Consider the following 24,897-nt stretch of genomic DNA (forward strand, 5'->3'; position numbering starts at 1 on the left):
AGCAAGTGCCTTTAAGACAGATTTGACTTAATTTGAAATTCGATTCAATTTTACTACTGTTTACCCACTTGTTGATGATATCAAAACTGTCTTATTTCAATCAAATTGGTCTAATCAGGACATATTTTATGAAAAAATAATAAGTTAAAAGGAGAATGAAACATCAAAGCAAACAATTTTGTAAAAGTTCAAAATTTTTTGACTTTGAAATTTTTTGTCTTAGGAATTTTTTTAATAAAAAATTTAAAGACCATTCTGAACTGACATTTGAGGAATACTAGAATACTATATTTTTAGAACAATATGTGAGTAATAAAATTTCTAAATAATTTAAGTAATTTTTCTGTGGTGGGAAAATTTTTATCTTTAAAATTGATGAATCTACCCCTCTTTTTGAATGTACTGTCCCTATATGTTATTTTTTTATTTTTAGTTTTCCTCCTTGCTTTCTAACCACTGACCACTCTCATTCCTGTTAAATCACAAGAGTTTGGTCATTTTTCTAATTTCTAATTTTTCTGCAACTGCCTCTGACACAAAGGGGTGCTAGAAATGCAGCGATATAATATGCTTAGTAAAAAGTTGCATTTTTTCCAAGAGATTTCGTCAACTAACACATAATCCCTACTATAATTTTTTTTTTTGATAGCCATCAAAAATATTGCTCATGCTTTGAATTTCTTTCCATATTTATTTTCATCTATATTTCTGTATTGCATTAATGTTCTCTTTTTTCATAGGTGTTTTAGTAAGTTTGCTGACATTAGATCCTAGTCAATATGGTCCTTCAGGCCAAATCAAAATGAAAGTAATAGAAACATTAGTGCCATCTGAATGTGATGAACTGGAAGAAAAATGTGGTATGTAATGAAAATTAATGTCAGTTTTAAAATATTTTTATTTTTTTCTGCTCTTTTATTGTGACCTTAAATTCTTTTTAATGATTCAAATTTTAAACTGTTATGCCTAAAATGTTGTTGAAAGAGAACTGCAGTCTATTAAAAATTCTAATTTTTGAAATTCAAACTTTTGATAGAGATTTAACAAAATGTAGAGTTTTATAAAAAAATATCTTATGTTAGTAGATCAGAGTGGGTGAGGAAAAAATTTTCCCATCATTTTCTAGGACAAAAAAAAAAAAAAAAAAAAAAAAAAAAAAAAAAAAAAAAAAACTGCAGAGTCATAAATACCCAAGTATCTCTATAACTCTGATTTGCATGCAAATGTTAAACTTTTTTTTTTCTAGAATAATTACATAAAATATTTGTAATATTTTTCTAGCTATGTTTCTAAAAGCTTCAAAGCTAAGCTTTCTTTTAAACTACTGTCGCTTTTGTAATTTAAAAAATATCTTTTGCATGGCACCCATTGGCTAAATGGGCATTCTTCTGGGTTTTATATCGCTGTTAAACCTGTAATATATTGGTTGAAAATATTAGCAACAAAATATTTTTTTATTGAAGCTAAGAAATTCAAACTTATTAATGATTCAGTCAAATTCAAAATTTCATTTGGCGAAATAGAAATTTTCCCTACCAAAAATAAATATAAGTTTTTGGCGCCCCTGTACTCATGACCTTAAATTAAAAATAATTAAGGAACACCCACACAACTTGAGTAATGTCAACCACTTCTTTCATGCATACTGAAGCTTCTTGGCACATTGCTTGCTAATTAGTGTTATTTTTTCCATGATAAGCTCCATAATTTGATACTGAGCATGTCAAGACATTGATAAACTGTGTAGTAGTGCACGGGAAACACACTTTATTAGCAATATATCAACCATATACTGTTAATTTTCAGAGAGATATCCTTCTTTTCCAATTGCACCTTCAGCATACATCTTTATTTCTTGTATACTATGATACACATACCATCTTTTGTTTCATAAAGTGGTTTTATGCATGTGTCGCATTTTTGATTTTGAGCTTTTATTGTCGACATTTTTCCTTAATTTATGAACATGATAATGTTGTTCCCAATTACAAAAAGCTTGATAATTTTTATAATTAATTCATAATACAAACTCATAATACATTTATAATACATTATTTTCCTATATTTTGCTTGGTACAAATTTTATAGAATCTTTAATTGTTTTATATTTTAAAAGGTATCATTTTTTGTTTTGCAGAAAATCCTCCTGAAATTCCTAAAGTTACAATCAACCAAGAGTTAGATTCTGAAACTTTTGCTAGCAATTGGTAATTTTAATGTTTTGAGTATTTTTATCACATCTTCTTATTTCAGCTTTTCGATATTCTTCAAAAATTATTCTAAAAATATTTCCTGAAAATTTTAAAAACTCTTTTTCCTTCTAGTATAAATGGTAATAGCTATTCTAAGCTTAACAAAAATTCAGAATGTTCCATGATGCGTGTTGATTGGCGTTTATCTAACAACTGTATTCAATAGTTTTGTTTCAATTAGTTGGTATTGTATTTAACATCTTAGCTTCGCATTAGTTTCAAGAAGCTGTACTTAATGCATTTTTTTATGCAGTTGCTTATATCATCTGTAGTGATATATTCGGAAAATACTGTCCTATTTTTATAATCAATAAAATATTTAAACACATATTAAAAACATTGAACAATGCTTCATACTTTTATGTTTAAGGTTGAAAGCAACTTTTGAGCCTACACTTGGATGTGTTATTCCTCGTAATGAAATGTATGTTGAGTATGTCGGTCATTGTACTAAGACAGGCTGTAAAAATGTGGTTAATGCCAATGTGTTTGCAGGTTATTTAAAGTAAGTATAAATGTTAGCTATATTTGTACAAAAAGATTTAGATAAATCTGTACAAGTTCAAATTAATCTAGTTCTTAAAAATTTACAGAAGATCATTTTTTACTTATTTTAAAATTGAACAAAAGTAATCTCAATCAATTAAGCCATCTTAGGAAGAGAAAGCCCATTAGTAATATTTTTCGCACATAATTATTACCATTTTAATAATAGTAAGATATTGCATTTACAATTTTAATACTAGTAAATATAAAATAAAATGCATTTTAATTAAAAATCTTTTTTTAGAAAATAAAAAAAACTAATTTTTTTTTTACATTTTGAGACACTATTAAAAAAAATTTCAGGAATATTTTTTATTACAAAAATGTTTTTAATTGATAAATTTTTATCTAAGTGTTGCAACAATACAAAATTTTAATTAAAAAACTAGATTTTATGTTCAGTTTTCTACCTATGACTTGCTCTAAATCATTTAAAAATATTAGTTTTGACGTCTTTCTATATTTAGGAAGAAAAATTCTTTTTAGAACAACCAAAAAGTTACCAAGCCATTCTCCATCTTTCTTAAATATTTGTTGCAAAAGTTTAGGGAGATGCTTTTAACATACCTAGATAAAAATAATTTTAATTTTACTAAATATTTTTCAAATTATTTTTTATTAATAAAAATTAATATAATGTGATGTTTTTTTCATATAAAAAAAAGTCGACTGATCTAATAAAAATATTCCCTGTTAGGCAATCTTCCCAGGTAGCATATTAAAATCTTTTTGCTTTGTAGACATTTAGTAGTTTAAGGGTTAAAAGTATATAAAATATGTTTATATAGATTGTGTCTGCTGAATTGTCGGTATGATAAGCAAAAAAGGTTGTCTCTTTTGATCATTTTTAAATATATTTTTTCTGTATTATTTAATAATATATTGCTCCCTTTACCCTTTTTACTATGTGGTGTGGTTATAATTAAAGTAAGTTTAATACAAAATATTATTGAAGAAAAGGGAAAGTGTATGGCAAAGCAAAAAAATAGTTCTAAATTTTAGCAACAAATTGTGATGTGAGCATCATTATCTAAAACGGTTAATTACAAATCGCAAATGAATTTTAAAACTGCTTATGTGCAAGTTACATACAAAACCAATTGTACTCTTCAATATGCATGAATGTACAGTTGTGATATTGTTAGTTATGTATGTCCATCCACCACGGCAAGGTCGTATAACATGGAGAGGAAAAATCTGTTTTCAACTGTCTTGAAGTTGAAAACTGCATAAAAAGCATCAATTAAACCAGTTTTTAATTTTCAGGACACTAGCATAAAAAATGTTCAACAGGCTGTTCATAATTTTCTACAACAAGTTGAAATTGAGAAATTGCATCTTCCACAACTGATCCAGTGTCTCCAGGATCACATTCAGATTGTGTCACAATGTGTGCCTTCATTTCAGCTACTCTTGCAATCTATACACTAAACACAACATCTTTGGAATATCTCTGCCGCCAGAAGTCGCAAGGATTAAGGCCAGGTGATCAGGATGGCTAAGCTGTAGGGAAACAGCAGCTGATAATTCTAACTTTTCCAAAATGCCATTTCAGCAGCTGCTTCAATGTTTGCAATGTGCAGGTGTGGGTTACCGTGAGTAAAAGTGATCTCATTCACACATCCACTCTGTTGAAGAGCTTGATTGACATTGATGCACAAACCAGTGACAGTACAGGTAACAGGACTAGAAGCATATGTATCCCCAAAAGGATATGGTTTTATGATAAATAATACCATCAACCTGCAGTGACCTTTGCGGATTGAAGTGGTGCTGATTGATTTGCACTTGGGTTTTTTTTTTGTTGCCCATATATTCTGCAATTCTGTATACTGACTTATCCTTTCAGGTAAAAATGGATTCAGATGGGCTTTGCCTGTCCACAAAATGCTCCATACCCATTCATATTCATGTTCATTCCCATGTGAACAAAAAATTCTGAAGCAAAAGTTTCTCTTGCCAAGTAAGCAGACACTATTAATGTCGAATCAATTCTTCTTCTCCCTCTACCATATTGCACATCTGAAGAATCTGTCTTTTTGAATTTCTGAATAATTTTTTCCAGATCCACAGCAGTCATTGGACCAATGGTTTTTTTTTCTTCCGTACTAATGAGTGTCTGAAACTTCTGCTGAGCTACTAGTGCATAGTCATTGTTTTTGTAAAATGGATTTACAAGCAGGACTAAACCTTCATTGAGACCGCTTCTTAGGCAGAAAGTGGGGAAAAACTGTGTACCCAACATTTTCATAGCAACTGCAATGAGTCATGCGCATGATGCAATGAGTATTGCTAATATTTTGAGCCATTTTTTTCTTGTACCATACCCTTTCCCTCTTCTTCAGTTTATATACCATTCAAATTGTAAGTTATTCTGATCAGTGGTTCTTTTTTTATATAGTGTTTTGAAACTTAAACTTTAATTATAATGAACCTGTGTTAAGAAATATAACTTTTTGAATCACTTACCATCAGTTCCTAAAAAGAGTAAATATACTAAAATATTTCTATATTTAATAATTTACTACTACTTTATAAATATCCTATTTTGATGTATTGCAGCTTAATTGTTCAGAATTTGTCATATAATCTAAAATTCATACTTAGGAATACTTTTCCTTTATGTGGAATGAAAAGAATTGAATCTGGAAATGGAATTGTAACATTTTATCACGAAGGATTAAAAAGGAAAAAAATTATAACTTCGCAAACTGGACCACCTACTCAAAAACCTGTTGTTTTGACAAGTACTCCTCATAAAGGTTTAATAATTTATTTTGATACATTTACAATTAGTATAATTCTAACAATTATATTTTTGTTCATTTATTTCTATTGTTTTTAGTTTCATGTCCATCAACACCTACTTCATCTAAAAGTGGTCATAAACCTACTCACAGTCCTATTCTGAAAGCACAACTGTCTGCTCCTCCTAGGAGTGGAGTTACTTCACCTCCGTTAAAAAGGCTTGCAGAACATGCTGCCAATTCTCAAAAACCTTCTCATCCATCCTCTCATATTGCTGCAGGTTCTAGTACATTAATTAAAAGTCTTCTGGCAAATAAAGTGCAACAAAGAAATCTTCAGAGACAAGTGGTCCCTCAAGCATTATCCAAAATGGTGATATATTCCACTGATAAAAGCTCTCTCCTTAGATCTCCTCTTGTACGATGTGGGAGACCAGGTGCATTTTCTACACCTGTTAGAACACCTATTCAAGCACGAATTATTTCTAATAATCGACGAATAATTGCATCTGGTCCTTCCAAACTTTTAAAATACCCTCTTTTGTCACCAGCAAAATCTCCAACAAAATTCACAAAGCAATGCACACCACGATTAAATGGTGTGCTGAAAGATTTGCATTTGGAGGTAAATAAATATCACTGTTAGTATTATTTACTTATTATAATTTTTGTTTTTTAATGAACCTATTAAAAGTTTATTTATTTTGCCTTGTCTTTTACACTGATTGAATATTGCTATATAAAAACAGAATGTTTCCTAAAATATGCTATCTCTGCTTATAAGATGGATATTTTTGCTATAAACTTATGAAAATTGTTGAAAAATATTCTTACAGTTCTATATATGTACTTAATATATATACTTCAAAAATAAATTCAATTTAGGATCTCTAAAATAACAGTTCTAATGTATCGTTTTCGGATGTGAAATGTGGATAACCAGTGATGGGTTTCAGTTGTTACATGCATGCCGTTTCTTAAATAATGTGCACCAGTTCTTTAATTTAAAACATTCAATTCTAGCAGTAGTTTGCGGGAATGAGTATTTTGTGAATTTTTACTATATTGGAGCATTTATTATATTTCAACGATTAGTGAAGTAATTATTTTTACTTAATTAAAAATGACTTGTGGACTATTTTTCTGAAAAATTTGAAACAGACTCTGAATCGGCTGTAAAAACAACTGAACAAGAAAAAGAATACCACGACAATAGAGAAGAAACATTAAGTCTCAACCAGGAATACGAAACTAATCTTGTTGAATGTAAGATTAGTTGTTATATTTTTCTGAAAAATAAGACATTCATTGAAAGTAAATCGGGTTGTGATTGCTGTCGACAATTGGATATCTCAAAAGCATTTAAGTTTCTTAAGAATGCAAATATTGCTAAGTAGAGCCATCAGGAAATGTAAAACAGTACCAGTAAGTGTCTTTAAGGAGAAAAAAAGAAGTAATCTTTTAGTTCAAAATTAAACTACTTATGTCTTGAACTGGGTGATATATCACGAAATATCAATTTAATACAGGTAATCGGCACTGTTGTTTTAAATGACACATCAGAAATATGATATAAGATTACGCTCTCGGTTTAGCGATTTAAGGTAACGAGGATTCTTGCCTGCGTCTCCGAAGACAATGTTTGTTTTGTTGAATGGTGGAAGAGCGAATTGAATCAGAATTCCTGAATTCAGAGCATCAGCTAAGATTATTTTCAGCGGGGCTTACATTATTTTGCTATTGCTGTGATTGATTTGTCACTTTTATCACTTGTCATTATTTTGTCACTTTTTTTGTCTTTTGGGCTTTAACGTTTTTCATAAATTATTTATATTAGACCTACTGGCGTTTTTTGTCAGTTATTTTTACTAGACTTTTGCGATCGCTGTTATCTTAAATTTTCGTTCTGAACTCAATCTATTGATAAAAGAAATTATGAATAAAAGAAAGATTCTTCATTGATTTTTGTAATTGTTTTTCATTTTAAGTGATACAATTCAATAGAGGTATTTTATATTTAAGGAGTTTATACTTTGTTGTAAAAAGTTTTTTTTTTTTAATTTACCATATTGCATGTAAATATAATTATGTGATAGAATTGGATTATTTTTAAACCAATAAACCTTATGTCCTTTTTAATCCTAAAAAAACTAAACTAAGCCTATATTTATTTAATTTGCTTTTATTTTTGAGAAAATTAAGACAGTTTTTTATTTTTAATTTAGCTGTTAGTTAAAATGACTAAATTTTTGATTTAAATAAAAAGTTAAGTAATGCTTTGACATTAAGTTAGTAAAGTAATGTTACGTTAAAGGACGTTAAGTAATGCTTGAAAGTTAAGTAATGCTTTAACAATAGTGCTATTAAATATAGTATTATTTTTCCTTAAAATTCTTTCAAAAGGTGTTCATTTGATAACTTGTTAGGTGATCAGTATTATTTTTTAACCAATAAATTTTTAGTCTATTTTATTTTCGAAAAATAAAATTATAAGTAAATTAAGAACTTACATTTATTAAGATCATTTGACCATTAGTCACTACAACTTCATTATTTTAAGTAAATAAATAACAGCAGTGCTCTCTGAAGATATTTACCAATGTGGCGCATAAGCACCAAAGACAACCTTTGGAAATTATTAAAACAATGTGAAAAAAATTTATTTATACTTTGATATGTGCAGTCATCAAAGTATCATTAATGCCAATCTGGAAGTAGCAGCCTCCCACAATGTTTAGAGCAGTACAAAATATTATATCAAAGTTACTCAATAAGTTAAATTTTGCTTTCCTTAAATTTAATAAAAATGAAGAAAAAAAAATTCTCAAGTTTTTTCAAAATAACCATCAAACTAAGAACTTTTATATACTGGCATTACTAACCTTCAGAAACAGTTATTGTTTTACCTCAGTGCTAAGCATAATATTTTTCGTTATACCCATTTTCTTTCAATGTCGTTTTGTGCTAAATACAAAACAAGATTAAATTATTCAATATTTAACTCAGTTGAATAATTAAATACTTTCTTAATAATGTCATGAATTATGCATAATATTCCAAGTAAAATTATATGTTTAATCAGGGATATGCTTAGTTCCAATCTAAATGTTTTTAAATTATAAAAGCAATTCTATGTTTACATTCTATAACTCATTGGTGGCCTCCCAAATGTTCGATTTTCAATTGATAACTTGTTAGCATTCATGTTTTAAAAATAAATTATTAATTTAAGAAGAAACTCTTCATAATAGTAATTTTACTAGTATTGAAATTGTGAACAGACATTTTAAACGTATAAAACTCAAGTAATAATACGTTTTTCATTGTTTGAGTTTCAGTTGAAAAGAAATTTGGTAGCACAAAATTCAAAATGGATAAAACTGTAAATAGTTATTTTGATCAAAATTTCATAGATTTTTCTAAACAGCATTTGGAAACTTACAGCTGAGGTAATGCAAGCAGTTATTTTTTAAACGCAGAGGAATTTGCAAAAGCAATGTAAATGGTAATGGCGGCAGTCTTGTCTAGTAAAAAAGTTTAATCTCAAGGGCTGCAGAAATTTACTGTAGTGTTCATACATTGACACTAGCTCCTCGTCATCATAATATGTCTTAATATTTAAAACAACATGAGCAATCAACAATGAATCCAACAATCAGTACCAGGATGGAACAATCTGTGAAAAGAAAATGTAAAGAAATTAATTATTTAGTGAGCAGTGGATTAGATATTTTTGCACTGTTTGTTGTCTTGACTAAACATTTTATGCACTTTCTTTTTTTTCTTTGAAAATAACATGCAAAAATGTTTTAGACATTTTTGCTTCTGTCTTTGTACAGTTTAAAATTTTTTAAATTATGACTACTTTAAAAACTAAAGTGTTTTAGTTTAAAGTAACACTTAGTTAAGTTAGAATGTTATGAATTTTTTATATGCATATTACAGTCGACTCGTGTTATAACGACCCTGTGATAGAACGACCAACATGATATAACGACCCTGTGAAGGAGTCCCAATTCACATCCCTAAAAGATAACGTTATTTTACTCCTGCTATAACGACCGTAAAAAAGATCAACTCCTAATATAACGACCCTCTCTGAATTTGAACATTGCTCTTAACTAACTTAATTAACCTATTGGAAAGTGGGGTTGAATGGTTGACCTTGAACAAGCACACATATGTTAAGTCCTCTTAACATGTAACTTCAACAAATTAATGCACATCAAAAAATTAATGTCTTCGTCTAATGAAGCCTCGTTTATGTTCCTCGGTTTACTCTTCTTTATAATACTGCAGATTATGTACATAAAAAAAATTCGTTATATATACCGCAAATTATGTACATCAAAAAATTAATTCATTAGAAACTAGATTTTTTTTTTGTCAAACTATGTTTTTTAATCAGTACTTTAAAATAAAATTCTTAATTGTTAACAGTTGTAATTCAATTGTTAAAATGTCATTATGTTTTATTAATGTATGCATCCTATCCTTTTTTGGTTTATAACATGTATACCACAAATAGTATATGCATGCATTATGACGTTTAAAACCATTATGTGACCGATTTTCAAAGGAAATTTGCTCATTTTGATATAGCGACCATTTGATATAACGACCAGATTGGGGCAGTCCCGATGGGGTCGTTATAACGCGAGTCAACTGTAATATGCAATTGTGAGTGTATTAACCAATAAAAGGCTACTTTATTTTTGAAATATTTACTTATATTAATATTTTACATCGTTTTATCATTAATAATCTTAAATTTGGTTTTAAATTCGACAGTTGAATTCAGTCCTAGAACTGTAATAAATTTGTTTTTATATACAATATTCATATGCTGAAATAATAACTAAAATTGAGTCATTTTATATTGATTTGAAAAGCGTGGTAAAAAATTCTATTGTAATTTTTTATTAATGCACATGCTCTTCATGATTTATTCAAGGAGCTGTAATTTAAAAAAAAAAAAAACTTGTCACTTGTATTTTACTTTAATGTCGTAAAGGCAACCAAAATGTAAGTAAATAATGACAATTGATCAGATCTAAATGCAATTTCAGTTTTCAAAAATTTAAAAAAAAAAAAAAAATTAAAAAAAGTCTAAACTTTTGGAACTTCTAAACTTTTCCACTGAACTCTTGTGATGCGCGGAATATTATTTTGAAGCTACTGTTCTAGATTATTATTACATATAAATTCCGATATTACGTTATTATGTTTAACCCTTGATCAACTAAACAAGCATGGTTTCACATACGTATTCTGACTGGCCTACAAGATTTACGCATTGAATGATTTAAAGGATTCTAAGCAATTTTTTTAATACAAAGAAAAAATCCTTTACATGTTATGTTTTAAGGCATGATAATAAGCATACGAAATAATTTTATTAAATAAATATAACTAAAGATACATGAAAAATGCATAGTATTTATAAATAAAATTAAAAACATTCAAAATTCAACTTTGCTTGGAAAAGTGTTGACAAAACTTTTTAGGGAGTTTTAACATTCATCAAGAACGTCTATGTTTTAAGTGAATGGTGAGTTTGAATGTAATTAATAACAAATGATCAAAGCATTTTCAATACACAGTAAAGTTTGATTAGATTAGTTTGTTTTTATAATCACCTAAACGTAAACTATGAAATGTCAACTTATATGAAAAGAAAATTTTTAAGAAAATGTAACTAATCAAACTTTTTTATAAACAACTTGAAATAATAAATATTTTTTAACCTCTGTATTTCTTTATAATATAATGAAACATTAAGGAATGCATTTAAAATTTAAAAAAAAATTCAATTTGAAATAAAACAACATTATAAGCACTTAAAAATTTCGACAGGATATCACCATGTTACAGATTAAACCTACAACAGACTTTCAGATGATCAAACATGTAAAACCTTATTTAAGCATTATTGATTTAAGCATTATCGCCACAACTAAATATGCATATGTAACAAAAGTTTTGTATGATAAATTTTTTAAAACAAATTACTTAAAATCAGAAAACAAATTTTTCATTTTAAAAATATATACCTCGCAAAACTTTCCTAGTTATGAAGTTAGTTTTGAAACCACAAATATTGGGAATTATTAATCAAAATGTGAACTTCAGGATGATTAAATCATAGCCACTCTTAAATAAAAACTGAAATACAATGAATCCAATAACTTTACATGTTCAATTGAAGGAATTTTTCTTGTTATTAAATAACTAAGTAACTGTTGGCAATGTAAGCAAAACTTAATTGTACCTTTTGTAAATCCCAAAAGAAAAACATTATCATTGAATTTTCGATAAAATTCATAAATACCAAAGTATTGATGAACTTTGGGTATTTACCCTAAGTTCTAAAAACCTGAGTATATTACATATATGGTCAAGAGCACTAACATTTAACTCAGTGCCTAATCTGGTCACAGGGTTCCCACGGTCTTTAAAAGTCCTTAAAAACTGCTTAACTTTTATTTGGGTAAATAAGGGCCCTTAAAAGTACCTCATTTTGGTAGAGGTTTTTAAAAGTCCTTAATTTTTCAGCATCACAGTTGATAGGAAAAAATTTTGAGTTCAATTTTTTTAGAACAAAACGTCATTCTTTTATCACCTAGAAGTAGATATGCACTGAGGGTAGAGCAATTTAGAGATACAAGACCGGATGTGTGTGAGGGGGGTTACAGGCAAAGAGAAGAAAGCATGTCCTTACATTAATATACTGGTTCTTTCATTAACCAGGGTGCGTAGTGTTTGTAAAAAGTACTTAAAGGTGCTTTTTGGGAGATTTCGTTTTTAAAAGCTTTAAAGGTGCTTTTTTCAGCTGGTGCTTTTAAAAAGTGCTTTTTTTTTCACAAATAATTTTTTTTTCTTCCTTCAATGATATCTGGCGGATCCCCTGCATTTCACAAAAAATGGGGTGTTTGCTACGTAATCATTCACACAGACTTCATGTCGTACCCACGTTATGACTTGCGCATGCGCGCACGCTCGAAACTGAAACCCAAGTGCTCCAATTCAGATAGAGTCAGATCCTTATTAAATGTTTTTCTTTTTAATTTATAATTTTATTTTTGTTTATTTTATTTTACTTCTAACACTTTTTTGATGTAGGGGGTAATGGTACTTTTGTTCAGAGTCAAGTTGAATTCACTCGGTGATGTGGGAAAGTACTGATTGTTTCGATTTACGTCCTTCCCTTTTGNGCTAAAACTGTTCATAAAAAGTTTTTGTTTTTCAATAATATCATTGATTCAATATGAATTTTTTGAGTGCTTGAAAATTTTTGTAAAGTGCTTGAAAAGTTTTTAAAAAGTGCTTATTTTTGATTCAAAGATTTGGCTATGCACCCTGTTAAGGTATTACTAGAATGATACTCTATGAGGAGCGTGGCATTCGAAAAGAATGGAGTGTCGACAAGAGGGATACTGCACATGGAAGAGATAGCGCTTTTTTGGGAGGGAGGGGACAGTTGTAAGGTACTTGAGTGGAAGACCTGCACTGCCCTTCAAAATTGACAGAATACAAGAAACTCAGTTCTACTGGTAATACTCATTGGAACAAAGAAAAACCCTAAGAAAAGAAGTATCAGAATTTTTTTTTACTAGAATCCATAACGAAAACTATTTCCAAAAATTTTAAAAGATTTGAATAAATTTTTATAATATTTCAATGTGTAATAAGTAACTGTAAATTTATAAAAAGCAGTAACATTTTTTAAAATTCATGATTGTACTAAAAATTAAACAGATTTGTAATAAACAGGGTTTGAAAAATCTCATCCCACTTAGGTTTTACATCAAAAACCTGAGATTTATTGGGGTTTTGGTATACGAACCTTTTTTTAAAAATACTTTAAAATTTTTATTCCTGAGTTCTAAATAAGAATGCATGATTTGCTCTTAACAAGAAAGTTAAATATCTGGTAACTATTTATAACTTGTTTTGCACTGTTACGATATTATTTTTATTACTTAAGGATAAGCAGATTGTTACATAAAAATTTAAATCTACTCAATTAAAAGATCCCAAACTTTTTGTTATTAATGTCTATGAGAATAAAAATCAAACTTAGATTTTAATAATCATTTTTCTCAGTTAACATTGCAAATTAATATTTTTTTATTATTATTTATTAAATTTCTATTCAGCTTTTGGGTGTTTTAAAATCAGTTCATGTTTTTCGCCTGCTTGTATTGATCATTGTATTGATAATATTATGTAACGGTAATTCCTAATATCTGTTTTGGCTGGAAATAATTGTAAAGCTCATCAGAAAAGTAAATATAACACATTTGCTGTTAAGTAATAATTTCAAAATGGTTAAGTTGCATACCATTTTCAATATGTTTTTCATAAAATTTTTCAATGTATATTTACAAAACTATTAATTCATGATAAAAATAAAATATCAAATCATAATGGTAGTAGAGAGTAATATTAAGAATGATAGATGATGATAACGAAATATTTCAAGTAAATATTTAAAAATGATGAAAAAATAAATAATTTATCAATATTTGTTAATTAGGTAACCTTACCAATTTTCTGGCCATAGGAATGCGTTGATACATTTGAAAAATCATTTTAGACCCTTTTATTTGTATGTTTCACCAAGAACTAGTAAAAAAAAAAAAACATATTAATTTGAAAATTATAAATCTTTTCAATCATAATTATAATCATAAATCAATCCTATTTTTATTCCATAAAAATTTTCATAAAAATAATTATTTCAATGACTTTAAACAATATATTGAGTTAAGCCTAATGAAAGAAAGTGGAATGATTTAAGGTGCTTGGATATTAATATGGCTTGTTTTTACATGAAAAGGGGCTTAAATTAACATGACATAGTTAGGAAAACTACTCTCATTCAGCTTTTTAGTTCAATGTATTAATTCTTTTTATATATATCTTGATAAATAAAACATTTTATTAATAAAAAAGAAAGAATGCTTTTGGCATAACTGAATATTTTAGCAAGATTGGCCCACAACTGAATCTGTGTTGCATATCTATTAGCGAAATATAAAAGCTTGTAATAATTTTTCAATGTTTTTCCCTAGTTTCTTTATTTGCTCTTTTTTGTTTTAATATATGAAGAAAAAAATTCAAATCTTAATTTTTGCACTTAATTTTACAATTCAATTTCAAGGAAATCATTAGAAATGGAATACAGATTAGTTTCATAGATGTCGTTAACCCTTAGCCATCTTAAAATATTATTTTAAAAAACCGAACCTGTGTTTGCAAAAATTGCCTGGTCCTAATTTGGCGAGAGCTGTTAATACAATTTTATCAGTACTTACATTATAATAAAATTGTTTTTTTATTACTTTTTTTATTTATTGATTTTTTTTAAGAAAGTTAAATAATTAGCACTGTCACTGGTGGTATATATTTATTCAATGATAAACAATCATGCTATTTTTAAAGTCCTTAATATTTTTTTTGAAATAAGTTCTTAATTTTTACTTTGTTAAGAGAGTGGGAACCCTGGATCATTATACTTTCTTTCCTCAATATAGGCTGGTGAGGAAGATAAAATAAAATGTTATTATTTGAAACTATTTGTTCCGCTGGTTCTACAATACCTTTTTCTAAATGTTCATTTAATATTCCCTCATACTGTTCATATGGCTATCATTGTTCTGAAAACTTCCAAAAAGACTTTTAAATTTCTGTTTGGCCAAATTGTAAATATTATGTAATTATGCATTTTCAGCAAAGATTAAGATCTCTTTATTTTTTTTTTCTATAGAATCTCGAGTTTTTAATTAACAAGAGGAAGTATTTTTAGAAATGTTTCTGTTCATTACAGCAGCAGTTATACATCCCAGTTTACTTTCCATCAAAATAATAGTACTCCTTAATTTGATTTGAGCCTAAGAGTTCATAAAATACTTCTGTTCCAATAAATAAATCTGTTTTACCTGGTTTATTAAAATTAGAATCAGAGTACGTTAAAAGAGAGTGAAAATTTATCTTAAAAGTATAACATTTACAGTATTAGTCCATGATTTTTGGTATATTTAGAAATGCAAGTGGATAGTTTTCTTGTAACAGCCAAATTTGATCAATTTATGCCAGTGATTGAAGACTTTCTTTTTTAGTCTTAATAAATATGCTCATTCTGTGATAATAAAACTAGATTGACTTGCATCATCTATTAACACTCTTAATGTATGGAAATTACTTTTGTAATCCTTCACATAAATAGTAGCTATACTAAGCAAGATGAATTTCCCATTATTTTTATTTGATAGGGAAGGATTTTGTGATGATGCGATTGCATCACTCCCTATGTTTTGACAGTAGTGTTATGAGAGCTGGTGTTTAATGGTGATGAATATTCGTGTAATAATGTGTAATGATTAAATCATCTTTTATACACAAAACGAGCACTTTTTGAATTGCATTGATTGAAATGATATGAATCACTTAGACAATTATAGCAGACCTTATTTTTCTTTACTAAATGTATTTGTTCTGATATTTTTATGTTATTTAATTTTATCCAAGTGATATAATGCATGCGATTAGGATTTACGAGCGTAACATCGTTTTTTGGATTGTTTGGGATTTAACTTTGATCAATCAGAATTAAATTTTGATGGGATGTTAGAATTAATACTATTTAAAATTTGGCCTCTTTTCAGGCTTATGATTTAAAGCAACAATTTCACTGCCTTTTGGAGGCAATGATGCAGAGCCATTGTCTAGCTTATGCTTGTAATCAAATAGTAGCTGAATTTATCTCTGAGTTGCTAGAACCAAAAAAATTGAGGGGGTCTTATGATAGTAATGAATGAAGTGATGCAATCGCATACATCGTTGACTGAATTGTTAAACGAGTAAAATTTGTTTGATATAAGAAAACTCAAAGTTCAACAGAATAGCATCCTTGGCAAACAGGAGCAGTAAACCTGCCTGATTGTCTATATCCAGAGAGAGAATGAATCCAGTGATTCCCAGAGACGTGTGATGAACGCCACCCCCGTTTGTTCCTTTAGAAGACCATGCGTGGGTATCGTGTATCTTCGTTCGAAATTAAATGTATGATTTCAGAATAAACAACCCTTTTATGAATACCTTACCTACTAATATTATCTATTATGCAAATTCATCAATATTTTAAAATACATTAACAAATTGACATCTCTTTCAGCAACTTTTTTTCTGTTGGGATATATCTTATAGATTGAATAAGAAATAATTTCCTTTTTATTATTATTTTCTAGGAATGTAATCAAGAGGAAAATTTTAAAGTCAACTCTCAAGCATCTCTAACAAATAATATTCAAAATCATATTAATAGTGAATCAACTGATTCAAAGAGTTGTGATACTGAAAGTTTTCTTTCATCTAAGCATGCTGACAGTGAATCCGACAAACATTTGATTTCTCCCGATAAAACATTTTACAGAATAAATAATGAATTTATTCCTTCATCTAAAAATTTATTAATAATGAAACCAAAGGCTTCGAATGATACACTGCTGTCTCATAAAGAACAAAATGGTTGCAATGTTACTTTTGTAAATAGCAGTGATGTAGTGTCTGGTGTAGTCATGGTAACTCAACCTACTCAGCCAAAGATTGCAGCTACAGACATTTTAAACTCTGATTTGAATAATTTAAATATGAAAATTAATGATATGTCTGAACAATTATATAAAGATAAAATTTGTAAAAAAGCTCCTCTTTTAAATGGACTACTGGATAAAGGTAAAGTACAATTATCTGAAGATATTCATTCTTTGTCTTGGTTACAGAATGGAAATTTTTCAAAAATAAGGACAAGTGAATGTGAATTAAAATCTCAACCTTTGCAATCAGCATCTGCAAGCACTATTCGCATGTCCTCAATCAGTCCTTCATCCCAAAACTCTGTTACTAAGCTAACTTCATTACTGTGTTCATCATCTGTGTTGTGTAATGTCAGTTCACAAAACTCAACTGTTCAAACTTCATTAAATTCAACTGCAGCAAATTGTTCAATGAACAAAGCATCTCCTAATAGTAGATTATCATTACCAAATCTAGTTACCACATCATCAATGAATACAGTATTACTTTCTTCACCACTTTCAAATTCTACAGTATCATCAAAACCACTTATTTCATCAGTTTTATCAAATTCATCGACATCTGTGTTAAACGATGTAATTATCTCAGCACAATTATCCTCTTTTGGATCGCAATCATCCTCTACTTTAAGCACTAGTGATAAAAGTCATTCTAATCTTAATGTAAGTTCTTCAACTTCAATGGGTAAATCAACCTCAAATCAATCAAACTCTATTATTATACCTTCATTAGATAGAACTGAGCTATTAAATTCAACTAATGAAATCTCATTAAATTCTAATGAGACTACCTATATGCCTGCAGAGCCTTCAACAAATTCAAAGGCTGATCCTTTGTTACTATCGAATTCTGAGCTTTCATCTAATTTAACATTACAGTCTGCATTAAATTCAACAATAGAATATACAGCTAGTTCATCCATTATGCCTTCAATTTCTATATTATCCCCTTCATCAAATTCTACTTTATCTCCTCCTTCAACTACATCTATATTAAATTCTTCTGTATGTTTTACTCATTCAAATCCATCTGCCATTTCCCCAACAGTTTTACCATCAACAGCTTTCAGTTCAGACAATAGTAATCTTGTGCAAATTTGTACTGGACAAGCTACATTATCGGGAACAATTGAGGTTCAACCTGATCAAAAAGGTGTTGTCAGACTTCACATTGAGAGTCCTGAAAATTCAAATCAGGGCTCTGATCTATCATCTATCTCTGATATTGCACGAACATTAGAGTGTGCATCGAAAGCAATATCTAAAACAAATGCAGAATGTACTACACAAGTGTCAGACTGTGGGACTTGTGAAACTGCAGCAACTGTTACTGTAATTACAACTAATACATCAACTGTAGCACAAGCAGGTCAGCAATTTATTGTTGTTACACCTGCTCTGAACCAACCTCAGTTGCATATTCAATCACCAAACATTAAATTTCGTATTTTACATAGCATACCAAAAGCTGAAGAGTCAAATGATCTGGTGCATGTGAAGCTAAATCAACACAATCAAAATTGGCAACCTCTTGAAACTCCCTCCATACCAAATTCCACTTTAAAAAGGCCGTCCAGTGATACAACATCAATATTAACTGAAATAAAAAAACCTCGTATAGACACAAAAACTCCTTTATTAGAAGCCACACTGCGTCTATCTAATCCAGTGCCATATAATGTTGCTTCTACCAGTGTAAATATTACTACATTTCAAGAAAACCAATCAATATTAACCAAACCTCATTCTGAAAGCATGTTATCTCCAAAATTAAGCACAACAAGAGCAATTCCTGTTCAAACCACTGACTTTCCTTGTGAAAAAGAATCTAAAACATTTTCTGGACTATCTTCTGCTTGTGATAATCCTTCTCTTGCAGTAACATCTCAAGTGTCTCCTAAATCTCTCTCTTCAAAGTTAGAGTTTTTATGTGAATGGAAAGAATGTGGCCAGTAAGTATTAATATTTTCTTTAATGTTTCTCCGTTACACACATTTAATCCATCTTTATATTAAAAATTAGTAAATATTTTGAATAATCTTTCATTACAAGGGAAGAGAAGAAATAGCAGAAGTATTATAAAAAGTAATAAACTTTTATTAATATTCTTTATAATACTAAAAATACATTGTTCACATTTGTCTAAAGGTAGCAAATTTGTTATTCTCAAAGGTGGTTCTTTTCAAACCTACATCTAAGAATCCGAAACTCTGGATTTTTAAAATTTTCTGGCAATCGGATCATGTTTAGAGTTCTCATTTACGTGCAATTTTAAGTTTTTCGCGTTTTCTTAAAAGAGAGGTTGCTCCTGAAACATTTAGAATGAAAATTCTAACATTACAAGTTTGAGCAAAAATTATGCATAGTCTTTAAAATCTTGTTTTGAATTCGGTATAGCATTCGTTACTCAAATCATGCATTTGAGAAAATCACATTTCGGTCCCCTAGATTTTGTACCACTTACTATGACAGGTAGTTTAATTATGTAAGTTAAAAATTCAGTCTTTTATAATAATGTCTATTAACAAAGTTTTTAAATCGTTTCTCAAGCAAAGCCCATTTGAAAAGAAGAAAGAAACATCTTTATACCCACCAAGTGGTTTTCTTCGTATTTTATTATTTTCAATCAATTTTCCAATTAACAAACTTCTTTCTTTAAAATTATCTACTTATTGCTCTATTAATTTAATTTAGTACAGTAGAGAACCAATTATCCGTGATGCTCGGGACCATCGCTATCCCAGAAGTCTGAATTCCCAGTTTTTTGGATCAGCAAAAAAGCGTAGTTTATCGATGTTTTATCGAACCAAAATTACAATGAAAACAAGGTAAAACATTTTAAGAAAAGAAAAGCTCTCCTAAATTAAAAAAAAAAAAGAAAAATAACATTTAAAAGAATAAAAAAATAACATTTAAGAGCTTTGACAAGAAAAGTAAGTTTAAAAAATACAAAATTCGCATATATTTATTTAAACATTTCATCAACTTTTAGCTGACGAAATTTTGGTTTCGTATTAAGAAACAACTGTTGGATTTTATAATCAGCCATTTTATGAGTTTTCTCAATAAATGATTTCTGTTCCATTCCAGCTATCGGTTCTTTTGTTAATTCGATACATCTCTCATTAGATATGACAGAAATTTGTTCAGCCTCATCTTTGTCATCACTTTCTTTTTGTTCAGCACCTGGGTTCAACACCATCTGAATAATTTCGGAATCTGTCATTTTATTTACAATTGGGACGTCATTAAAACACTCATTAATCTCTGCTTCTGACATAAGGTCCTGCTCTAATCATTTTCGAGAGTATTCCCTGAGCTCATTTTGGAAATCTTTTTCTTTTAAAATTTTAAAACCTTCAAAAGGAGAGTCGTCAACATCTTCTTCTAAAAAAATACATGTCGGAATTAACTTCCGCTATCAGGGTTGCCACAGGCGACTGAAATGCAGCTATTTGCAACTATTTTTGGCATGGCAACTTTTTTTGCCTGAAAAGGCTTAAAAAAAAGCAACTATTTTCAGGAAAAGGAAACTATTGGGAAACTTTTCTGTACTCCTAGCGATTATTATTATTTTTTTAAAGCATAAATTGGGTGGAAAGATAGCTTCTGAACACACTGAACTTTTTTTTTTCTTAAAAAATAAAAAAAATTGAAAATTTTGAATTGCAAATTTGAGTCTTCACTTTTTAATTCGTTCAATCTGCACAGGCTCCATTGTAACTCTATTTCATTTCTCGATCGCCTTTTCAATGATTATTGCTAAGAAATTCCACATGATTTTTAAAAGAAAAAAAACAAAACAATATTACGATGCGTGAATTTCAAATTTCAGTTATCACTTTTCATATCTATATCTATAAACATTTACGTTTACATAAAAATTATCATATTTGCCACCAACTTGACTGAATGGATCATGGTGTTTGACAATTAAGTCATTAGCAAAATTTTAGTCATATTTTTGATGAATTTTTTTCTTATTTAGGCAACTATTTTCCTAGTTTTTGGCTACTATTTTTATGTTTTAGGCTACTAAAAGCAACTATTTTGATTATTTTTTTTCTGTGGCAACCCTGACTATGCATGAGTTAATGTATCATGTGAAACAAATTCCCATGCTTTTGCTGACAACCATATAGCATCTTTCACGATGAATGTTCTCAGAAAATCTTGGATGGATTTTCCTTCATTAGCTGTGTCGATCAGCTTCTTTAAAAACTCAACCTTATAACGGCATTTTAAGCTTCGTAAAATGCCTTGATCGAAAGGCTGTATCAATGACGTACAGTATGGGGGGAGATATTGAATTTCTATATTATTAGCAGTTAAAACAGCTGCAGGTGGATGTGCCGTACATTTGTCTAAAAACAAAACAATTTTGCAGTCATCTGGCAATCCCACCAAAACTAACAAATATATAAACAATCCATATTTAGAGTTAATCCTTATTTATTAAGTTAAATCACAAAAAGACGAAATAACTGAAAAATAATGCATTTTACCAACAGATAAGCAAATAAATAAACAATAAAAATAAATAAACTATAAAAACTTATATATTTAATCTTTAGGTATAAAATAAATGAATTATCCCCTGAAGTATAAAAAAGAAGAAAAAAAGGAAATTTTAAGGGAGAACTAATTAATCATAATCAATAAATTATAAGAACAACTTTTCAACAGTCATCCCCCAAACCAACTAAATTAATGAAATATTCAAGATTTTATTTATACAGCATAGGGAACCAATTATTCGGAACGATTGGAACCATCGCTATTCCGGATTACTGAGTTTTCCGGTTTTCTAAATCGCCACAAAAAGCCGTTTTTTTTATTGTGAAACCCAACTTTAAAAAAAAAAAAAAAATTTTTTTGGAAATAATCTTAGAAAGAAAAAAAAAACGATGAAGTAATTCACTAATGATTATTTCCAAAATGATGGTAGAGTAAACATCTTTCAAAAAAGAAAGAAAAATCCTAAAATCTTCTGAGGGAAATTTTTTTTAAATTTTAAATGGCCGGAAAATGTATCGAATTTCATTCCGGTTTTTTGGTTTTCCGGTTTTCTGATTTCCGGATAACGGGTTCTGTACTGTATTTAAATGAAATTAAAGCGTATTTAATCAACTGGCAAACGTTTTTAATAATATAAGGGGGGGAAATTATAAAAATGCAATATGTTTAGATTTTCTATTAAAAAAAATTAAATCATACATAAGATGGATAGATTGAAAAATATTAATTAAGATGGTAAAACAGCAAAATTAAAAAAGATAACTCTTTTTGATCATAATACCAAACAAACTCAGAAGGAAACTAATAAATATATAAATTAATTGAAGTTATTAATTTAATTGAAGTTGAGGAAAATTATAATAAACCAAATAAAATCAAATTAAATAAATAAAAAAAACTCTAGAAGATTACCAAATGAAAACAATAACTTGAAAGGTCTGTATCATAAATATTAAAACCGGGAGATTATAAAATCTACTGAAGTAAAAAGATATAATTTATGAAGTAGGAAATTTATTGTGAATGACGGGAGGCAAAAAAAAGAGGTATTGAAATCAGAAATAAATCGCTTTTAATATGAGGAAGCTGCAATCTGCCTGATAAAATAATTGTCTGATTTTAGTTATAAATAATTGTATGCTTCATTATTAAACAATCTTTTCCGTTCCTTTTTTTTATGAAATCAGAGGATTTTTAACGAGAGCAAATGCGATTCCACATCAAAGTAAATTTAAAAATAGAAGAGAAATCATGATTAAATGAAGGAATCTGAATTTATTTAATCAAAAAATATTGTTTCGTTAATTAGCGTCAAATAAATAAATATAACAGACGGCAATAAAAAAATAAATAAAAAATGTTTTAAATTTTAATAATGTATTGTCAGAAATTATAGAACAATAATTTGTCATAATAAATCATGGATAACAAAAATGAAAAAACTGGGGAAAAAATAAAAGATTAAAAAAAAGAAAAATTCTAACATGTCAACAAGTTTCAAGTTCCTAGACTCGGACTTCTAATAGACAACATTCCAGAAATGATTAAGAATAATAGAAGAATCTTAAAGGTGCAAAAAATAACGTCGGTCCGGTAAAATTCAGATATTTTCTTTTTTATTCCATGTTGCGCTAGCACAAATTACAGTACTGAAAACGGAAGCGAAATCTCATAATTGAGTAGTGTCGAATTCTCTGACAGTTGTTTCCAATTATGTTTTAAGTTTTATTTTACTGAATTATTCTGATTACTTTTTAAATGAGAAAATTTAATCTGATTTTTTAAATGATCAACTTAACTATATTCTTACTTTATTATTGAAATAAAATTTGCCGTTTTTTAATCATTTTCGTATTCCAATTTGTATTTCCATTTCAGTTTTTTTTTTTTACTTAGTAATGTATGGGGATATATTTCTCTTTCACCTTCTGTTCAACGTTATGCGTGTGCAATGCTTGTTCTCCCCCCCCCCCACATAAATCAAAGAGAAAACGAAGACAGCATGCCACTCCCTTTTTGATTGACAGTAGCTTATCTGAAAACCACCAATTCTTTGGAATGCAGGGAAGAAAATAAAAAGTTTCTCCTTTTCCTGCCTAAAGAACTCCAAGGTTACAGTAGAAATAATGAAGTTTTCACTTGACAAATGGTGAAGAAAATACCCGCACCCACCTTTTTCCCTACTAAACTTCAAAAATGAGTAACACTTCCGCATTTTTTCTCCATCCTTTCAGTTCGAAATTAGTTCAGTTCAAACTGTTAAATTGCTTATGTCACATACCTGAAGAACTCTGTGTATATTAGCGATGTCTTTTCGCCAGTGATGTTTTACTTTGACAATCTACGGAGAACCAGGATCGGATGATACGGGAAATGCAATAATTCTATTTTCTTTTTTATTCAATCAATTTTTTGGCAGTTATCACTATTGATTTTCACATATTTTCTAAAATCTCGATATTTTTAATAAGATATTTGTTACAACTCATGAGTTTTGAAATGCACATTTAATTAAGCTCCATGTCAGTTTGTGTGATTTTGTCGTAAATACATATGGTTTTTCTCATCAATCTTTTTTTTTTTTAGTTATTGCCCTAGATTTNCTAATCAATAAAATATGAATCCTTTTTTTTTTTCATGTAGGAAGTGTAAAGTACAAAATATGAGAAATATGTAATTTTTCCTATGTATATATAACCATTTTTTCTTCTTCTCTTTAAACTTTATACATGTTACTTTTATGCATTAAAATAACTCTTTTGTAATAAAAAATACTGCAAATTGAGAAAAAAATCCAAGCAATCACATGTCTACGATAGTTACTCTACTGGATTTGCCTTTTCTTTTTTTTTAAAAATTACGTCCATCATTTGCTCTTTTGAACATGAGAAGTCTTACAGTCCAATATAACAAAGAAATATCTCCAGGGGCGGAGAGCGTCTTGAAACTAGAAGAATTGCGGGCCTCCTGGAGGGCAGAGCAGTTCCATAGATGCCCGCCATTCATATGGGCCCTATTTGTACATAGAATACAGTTAGGAGAGTCAGAAAGACCAACACGGTGTAAGTGCGCTTGTAAGTAATCGTGCCCTGTCAACAATCGGAAAGATGAAACAACGATAGCTCTAGGGAGATTTTTCGGAAGACAGTATGCCAGAAGGCTCTCCCAAGGCTTTCCAGAAACTTGCTCTCTGTTGGAAGAAACCTGTAGACTTCGAAGCTTTAGCTTCACAAT

General features: G+C 28.9%; 1 protein-coding gene and 1 long non-coding RNA gene across 5 annotated transcripts in view; one reads left to right on the forward strand and one right to left on the reverse strand.

Annotated features, from left to right (window-relative positions):
- LOC107455719 (AT-rich interactive domain-containing protein 2) overlaps window positions 1-24,897 on the forward strand; it is a 143,358-nt gene that overhangs the window by 95,745 nt on the left and 22,716 nt on the right. For 3 of the 4 annotated variants that reach the window (XM_016073386.3, XM_071187979.1, XM_071187980.1), the window contains 6 exons: window positions 741-860; window positions 2,138-2,207; window positions 2,623-2,757; window positions 5,406-5,560; window positions 5,644-6,170; window positions 16,798-19,097. In XM_016073386.3, coding sequence (XP_015928872.1) covers window positions 741-860; window positions 2,138-2,207; window positions 2,623-2,757; window positions 5,406-5,560; window positions 5,644-6,170; window positions 16,798-19,097 — 3,307 coding nt within the window. The remainder of the gene's footprint in view (window positions 1-740; window positions 861-2,137; window positions 2,208-2,622; window positions 2,758-5,405; window positions 5,561-5,643; window positions 6,171-16,797; window positions 19,098-24,897) is intronic. The other variant, XM_071187978.1, reaches the window with a different exon arrangement.
- The window catches only part of LOC139427149 (uncharacterized), a 42,181-nt gene continuing 26,371 nt past the window's right edge, over window positions 9,088-24,897 (reverse strand). The window contains exons 2-3 of the long non-coding RNA XR_011638308.1: window positions 14,095-14,173; window positions 9,088-9,221 (exon numbers count right to left, since the gene is read on the reverse strand). This is a non-coding gene — a long non-coding RNA (uncharacterized lncRNA). The remainder of the gene's footprint in view (window positions 9,222-14,094; window positions 14,174-24,897) is intronic.

The sequence above is a fragment of the Parasteatoda tepidariorum genome, chromosome X1 (assembly GCF_043381705.1).
Source record: "Parasteatoda tepidariorum isolate YZ-2023 chromosome X1, CAS_Ptep_4.0, whole genome shotgun sequence".
In the NCBI taxonomy this organism is placed as follows: domain Eukaryota; kingdom Metazoa; phylum Arthropoda; class Arachnida; order Araneae; family Theridiidae; genus Parasteatoda; species Parasteatoda tepidariorum.